This window comes from Berghia stephanieae, chromosome 2, assembly GCF_034508935.2.
Source record: "Berghia stephanieae isolate SIO BIC M18660-M18661 chromosome 2, UCSD_Bste_1.3, whole genome shotgun sequence".
Classification (NCBI taxonomy): Eukaryota; Metazoa; Mollusca; class Gastropoda; order Nudibranchia; family Aeolidiidae; genus Berghia; species Berghia stephanieae.
The window spans coordinates 103,693,893-103,701,392 of NC_088361.1; the positions used below are offsets into that span (position 1 = coordinate 103,693,893).

At 40.6% G+C, this 7,500-nt stretch overlaps 1 protein-coding gene across 4 annotated transcripts in view; it reads right to left on the reverse strand.

Annotated features, from left to right (window-relative positions):
- The window catches only part of LOC144966124 (neural-cadherin-like), a 173,194-nt gene that overhangs the window by 17,414 nt on the left and 148,280 nt on the right, over window positions 1-7,500 (reverse strand). For all 4 annotated transcript variants that reach the window (XM_078902233.1, XM_078902231.1, XM_078902232.1 and 1 more), the window contains exons 38-40: window positions 6,026-6,256; window positions 1,856-2,048; window positions 697-869 (exon numbers count right to left, since the gene is read on the reverse strand). In XM_078902233.1, coding sequence (XP_078758359.1) covers window positions 697-869; window positions 1,856-2,048; window positions 6,026-6,256 — 597 coding nt within the window. The remainder of the gene's footprint in view (window positions 1-696; window positions 870-1,855; window positions 2,049-6,025; window positions 6,257-7,500) is intronic.

A 7,500-nucleotide genomic window follows, 5' to 3' on the forward strand; every position in this document is an offset into this window, starting at 1 on the left:
ACAAGAACTGGGGCGACAGAGAAAGATAGAACAACTCCTTCTGTTTTCGTTTATTCACTGTTAACTCACTCAATCCTAGAGATTTTTGTTACTTTTCAAAATTGGAAAAATGTATTTAAAATGAGCATGTACATAGATAGTTTTATTCAACTATCATTGACATGTAAAAACTAAAAACATTAGCTTTGATACTACGCCTATAATTTGTCTCAGAAAAATGTGTAATAAATAGGCATGGGGTAAAAGTAACCCCGGATAAGCTACGGATATAGTCGGTGTAAGATTTAAATGAGTTATCTTGTTGCTTTCTGACACCAGAAGGGCTTTTTCAAGGTAAATATCTTTATATACAGTTCTAAAGTTGGAGTCGGAAATTCGTATTTCTCCGAAATTTTTATATAAGCTGTCAGGTCTGGTTATAGGGAATGAGATTAGCGGAAGAGTAGCGTCCCTTGATTGGACGTCACCCATAGTCTGTGACGTCGCCGGCGGAAAAGTTATTAGAGAGAGAGAACGTCATGTTGGTTGCGCGCATGCGTCTCTCGTCCTCGCGGAAATGATGACGAGAGACGCATGCGCACAACCAACATGACATTCTCTCTCTAATAACTTTTCCGCCGGTGACGTCACATACTATGGGTGACGTCCAATCAAGGGACGCAACTCTTCCGCTAATCTCATTCCCTATAGCCTCACCAGGATAACGATGGATTCAAGCTGGTCATTCGTCATAGAGAACAAGGTCCCCGTGTCCTGTCTGCTACGGAACATCAAGGACACATTTTGCATTCGGATCGAGGTCCTCAAAAGCTCCTGACTCAACTCCCACTTGAAGAAGCTTGCAGCACCAAAGTCTTTGATTGGAGTTTCTGAAAAAGTAAAAGAGAATTGCATTATTTCCTTTATAAAATCAAAATTCTTGATGCAGTGAGACTTCTCCAATCGGACAATGGACTGCTCAATTGTGAGGTTTCCGACTTCGAGGATCCACTGTATTAAAAACATGAAAAAAGTTAAGAAACATACCCCCAAAAAAACCCCAAAAAAACCCCCCCAAAAACAAACAAGAAAAAAAACAACAAAAATATCAAACAAACAAAACAACCCCCCCCCCCAAAAAAAAAAAAAAATCAACAGCTTTTAAGTCTGAGTACACTAAGCTTTTGGTTTGAGTAATAATGGGAATAGGGGGGCGAAGTGGCCGAGTGGTTCAGGCATTGCACTGTGACCCAGAAGGTCCCGGGGTTCGAGCCCTGCTTCGGGCACTTTCGTTTTTTTCCTTGGGCTCCCCAATTTGCTCACTGTGACAACATGGGTGATTCCTGTTGACATCAGACATCTTGTTTGATGAGTTATCTATATTTCTTCGTGGAATGCCAAGGCGGCGATATTTCATGATATCGTGGCGAAAGGGCATAATTTTTCAAAATATTTTTAACAATGGAAATGGAACAACAGAATACAAAACCAATGGAACTGGTTCTAAAGAACCGGCTATGTGGTCTAGTGTGGTATGACACTCGCTTTCGGATTGGAAGGTCCTGGGTTCGAGCTTCGCTCGGCGCATAGTTGAGTCCTTGGAAAAGACTCTTTACTAACATTCTCTCACCGTACTCAGGTGTAAAATGAGTACTTGGTCGTTAACAGCGTTGTCTCTGTCCGAAAAGAATGTAATATCGCCTGACAGGCGTCATGAACCGTCCTACATGTTAAATGTTGCTGTTGGCCAGAGACCTCTTGTAAAGCGCTTTGAGCACGTTTAGTGGATATTGTGCTATCTAAAAGCTCAATTTAAAGAAGTCCATACTAAACGTTGTTTTAATCTAAAAACGTTAACCTTTGACCTTCAACCTACCCTCTTGACATTTATCCCCTTTCCATCCAGGGTGACAGGTACACTTCACCACCCGAGTCGACGGAAGCCACTCCGTTACACAGTCAGCTTTTTGACCACATATTTCACCTCCGTCACAGGTTTGATCCTCCTTGGGGCAATTGGCTTCTCCAGAGTTCCATGAATGGATTTCTTTGTACGACAAATCGTACAGCTGAGGATTTAAAGATAAAGTATTGACTTCACACTGGATGGGCATGATCTATAGATAGTATGCAGATGACGTCACTCAGTCCTTTGTTATTGTTTTTGCCATCCGCGTTTGTGAGTTGTTCTCACTAAACTGTATTAACAAGACTATAAAAGTTCATGGTTACACAGAGTTTGTGTGTTGGTCCGTTATACTTCCGGATGGCAATGTTGTGAACTCCTTGGCCAAGCGCATTCTATCTATAGATAGTTCGAAGATGGCGTCACTCAGGTCTTTGTTATTGTTTTTTGCCATCCACGTTTATGAGTAATGCTCACTGAACTGTATTAGCCCGACTATAAACGTTCATGGATACACACAGTTTTGTGTGTTTGTCCCTTGCACTTCCGGATGGCAATGTTATGAGCTTCTTAGCCAAGCCCATACTATCGATATTACATTTCCATGTGCTCGAGGTCATTGGTCACATTGCAAAATGTGCTCAAAATGACCCACAGAGTGAAAAGTGTTCACAGCTTTTGAAATATCTAACATCACGATTGGTCATTTTGTTCAGCTTTACACATGTGTATATTTACAAATTTCATAAATGAAAAGCAGTGTGTTTACATTTGTTAAGAAATATCCAATCGTTGGACAGCAACAAATCATGTGATTGATGACTCGATTGGACGAAAACCTGAATATAGATAGTATGCGCTTGTCTAAGAAGCTCATAACATTCCATCCGGAAGTATAACGGACCAACACACAAAATTGTGTGTATTCATGAACGTTTATAGTCAGGTTAATACAGTTCAGTGAGCATTATTCATAAACGCGGATGGCAAAAAACAATAACAAAGACCTGTGACGTCATCTTCGAACTATTTATAGAGATCGCTCCCATTCATTGACATCTCTCCTTTGTGCTGCTTTGTAATTTTGTGGTATGACACTCGCCTTATAAGGTAATAAAACTAACATTCTATACATCCAAAAAACGAATTGTAGATTTGGAATAATTACAATAAACTCGATCTTTCAACAATAAAGAATAACTTGAATTGGATTCAGTAGTCTGATGTCACGCCGCCCGGCAACGGCGGCCATCTTGGTTCTAAACAAAGAAAATCATTACTTTTTATTCTTCATGCTGTCTAGAACTTTTCATATGCCTTGTGATCAGAATGTGTAAAAGTCAAAACATGATCAAATTTATATTTTTTTCCCTCTAGATACGCTTTTATGCTCGCCGGGGAAATATTTCATACGGGCGTCCGCCATTGTTCCGATAGTTTAGAGCCAGTGTTACTAAGTTACCATGCGTCATTAGGAAGGAAGTGACGTTACGACTGTTGAAGAGTATTGAAATAAAAAACATTTTACTTCCTCAAGCCTTCGATTGCATAACATTCCGTTATCTTCATTCCATCTTCCTAACTGACCATTCTCTGTCTCTCTCTCTCTCTCACCAACTACACACTACACACTCTAGTCGTGTACGAGACACTCGCTCATTCAACCCCGATCATGGCGTACTAAAAGAGTCAAGGCCTTGGCGCACGCGTATCGAGCCGAGTTGGTTAAGGCCATTGACTAGCGCTGTGTAGTGTGCAGGTAGTGTGTTAGTCTAGTGTTAGTGAGAATTACTAAAGACCGGTATGCAATGGGCAGTGATGTAAGAGGCGAGTTGTAATTATTTATCTCATTAAACGTGTCGGAGGGATGATTTACTAATCTCATGTAGTTCCATATCTGAAGCAGACGTCGGAGGTCATCTTCCGCCAAGCTGATCTATCTCTTGCCAATTCTATTAAAGCAGCGCCACCTTTCTCAGCTTCATCTGTCCAAGTTCTTATCCCTTTCAAATACGTTATTCTTTGTCTTCCTCTTATTCTTTTTCCATTCATCTTTCCAGTCAAGGCGAGTATTTCCAAACCAGGGTGGCGGATAATGTGTCCTAAAAATTCCATTTGGCGTTTGATGATTTTTGTTATCAGTGATCTTTTTCTGTTTGCCATTTCTAAAATTTCTTCATTTCTTTTCCTTTCCATCCATGACACCCTCATCATTCTTCTGTAAAACCACATTTCCACTGCCTCCAGTCTTTTAACCATGGTCTTGTTTATGGTCCAGCTCTCACAACCATATAGCAGCACAGACAGTACATAGCAATCCAGGACTTTGATTTTTGTTTTCATGCTAATATTCCTGTTTTTCATAATTGTATGCAGCTGGTTGAATGCATTCTTCGCCATACCTATTCTTTTCTTTATTTCACAATCTGATTTTCCATTGGATGTTACATTGAAGCCTAAATATTTGAAACATTCAACTTGTATTGTTTGTCCTCTGCTTGTTATTACACAGGCTGGTGGGTTATTATTTTTAGATACCGTCATACATTCTGTTTTAGATATATTCATTTCCAGTCCCATATTTTCACTACTCCTGACTACAACATCCAGTAATTCTTGTAGTTCATGTTCAGATTCTGCCAGTAGAACCGTATCATCTGCATACCTCAGATTTGTTACATTCTTTCCTCCAATACACACCCCCTTCTTATGTTCGATATCTCTTAATATCATTTCACTATAGAGGTTGAATAAATCTGGAGACAAAACACACCCCTGCCTAACTCCTCTTCTAATAGGTGTAAAACTGCTTAGTTCGTTGTCAACACGCATTGCTGCTTCTTGTTCCCAGTACAAATTCCGTAATATTCTTAAATCTTTACCATCAATGTCCATTTACTAATAAATAGTCTATATTATAGTAGGGCTATGACCCCGATGCATACACACAACGGTGACCGTAATAATACAAGTGAACAGTTTTCACAACACGTATAGATAGTTCGAAGATGACGTCACTCAGGTCTTTGTTATTGTTTTTTTTGCCATCCGCGTTTATGAGTAATGTTCACTGAACTGTATTAACCCGACTATAAACGTTCATGGATACGCACAGTTTTGTGTGTTGGTCCATTAAACTTCCGGATGGCAATGTTATGAGCTTCTTAGCTAAGCGCATACTATCTATAATTGTATGCACTTGGCTAAGAAGTTCACAACATTGCCCCCCCCCCCCCCAAAAAAAAAAAAAAAAAGACGCAAAATATTGTCCATTATAACAATGTTAAACAAGGCCCATAAGTGGATTCCGACGTCGGACCTGTATATATGTACACGTCGGTCACACAAGATTCGTTTAACCCCCTCCTTACCAACCATAGCAAAATCGTCACATTCGTTACGATGAAACCAACATTTTTCTCATTCAGATTTCTTTTGTACATCACGAAATTTGAAGAATATTTTAGTTTTAGTTATAAGAACTAAACAAAATTATGTATAGATAGAATGAAGTTGACGACACTCAGGTCTTTGTTATTGCTTTCTGCCATCCGCGTTTATGAGTAATTCTCACTTAACTGTATCAACCAGACTATAAACGTTTAAGCTTACACATAGATTTGTGTGTTGGTCCGTTGTACTTCCGGATGGCAATGCTGTGAGCTTCTTAGCCAAGCGCATGCTATCTACAGCATGTTCTAATTCCCTTTGGGTAAGAGTTTGAAAATTCTATATTATGTTGTGTGATAATGACGATTTGAGGAACATCCACATTGAAGTGGTCAGGAAGGAGATAATTAAGTGCGGCTATGTGGTCTAGTGGTATGACACTCGCTTTCGGATCGGAAGGTCCTGGGTTCGAGCCTCGCGCTCGGCGCATAGTTGAGTCCTTGGAAAAGGCTCTTTACTCACTTTCTCTCACCGTACTCCGGTGTAAAATGAGTACCTGGCCGTTAACAGCGTTGTCTTTGTCCGAAAAATTGTAATATCGCCTAACAGGCGGCATGTCCCGTCCTACATGTTAAATGTTGCTGTTGACCAGGGACCCCTTGTAAAGCGCTTTGAGCACATTTAGTGGATATTGCCCTATATAAAGCTCAATTTTAATTAATTTTTTAAAAAAGTCCCCTCACTTTTCACCTTTGTATTGTGAACCAAATTTTTGAGGCATCCAGAGAACCCTTTAGTCGGAAGCCCCAGTTGCAAATCTGGAGGATATGGACCTCCTACGTGTAGGAAACCGGGGCTGTTGAGTAGAATGTCCGGGCCTGGCACGGTGCCGGTCGCACGGCATGGGGACCAATCGTGGATGACGCCTTCAGGGGACGTCACTCTGGCTGTTTGACACTTGTCAATGGTGAGCTTGACGTGCTGGAGAAACGAGAAACCTACTTGTTAGCATTGCAAATGTGAGGCGCATAGAGCATGGCTAAGTGGGGGAGGAAATAGGAAGAAGACGATGACGGTGGATTGGGCACATCCTTAGAAAGAACGACTCCACTATAACAAAGAAAGTATTGGACTGGAACCCTCAGGGCAGAAGATCAAGGGGAAGGCCACGGGGAACATGGAGAAGAATTAAAGAAGCTGATATACAGAGAAGTGGTAAGACATGGAATGAGATATAAAAGTTAGCCCAGGATAGAGAAGGATGGAAACTGTTTGTCTGTGGTCTATACCCTGACCCAGGGTGAAAAAGGCAATGATGATGATGATAGAGAAGGATGGAAACTGTTTGTCTGTGGCCTATACCCTGACCCAGGGTGAAAAAGGCAATGATGATGATGATAGAGAAGAATGGAAACTGTTTGTCTGTGAAAAAGACAATGATGATGATGATGATGATGATGATGATGATGATAATGATGATGATGATGATGATGATGATGATAGAGCGTGACACCATAAATCTGTTTGCATACCATATCATCGATCGCTTTTTATATGGCCCTTATTTTAATGATGAACAGAGATGAAAGTGCGGCTATGTGGCCTAGTGGTATGACACTCGCTTTCGGATCGGAAGGTCCTGGGTTCGAGCGTCGCTCGACACATAGTTAAGTCCTTGGAGAAGGCTCTTTACTCACATTCTCTCACCGTACTCTGGTGTAGAATGAGTACCTGGCCGTTAACAGCGTTGTCTTTGTCGGAAAAAATTGTAATATCGCCTAACAGGCGTCATGTCCCGTCCTACATATTAAAGGTTGCCGTTGGCAATGGACCCCTTGTGAAGCGTTTTGAGCACGTTTAGTGGCTATTGCGCTATATAAAAGCTCAATTTTAAAGTATAATAAAGACCTGTTTATTTCTAGGAAAGCATTGTCATTAAGGACAGCAACAAACATCAATGCTCCTGTTCTTTTTCTTTTCTTGTTTTTAAAAACCTAAATTTGAATAGGATTAAATAGTCTGATGTCACGTCCGCCCAGCAACGAGCAGCTTGGTTCTAAACAAAAAAAATCGGTGCTTTTTATTCTTCATGCTGGCTAGAACTTTTTCACATGTCATGTGATCAGAATGTATAAAAGTCAATAAAACATGATCAGATTCATAATGTTTTTCTCCTCTGGATACGCTTTTATGCTCATCGGAGAAGAATTTCATAAGGGCGTCCG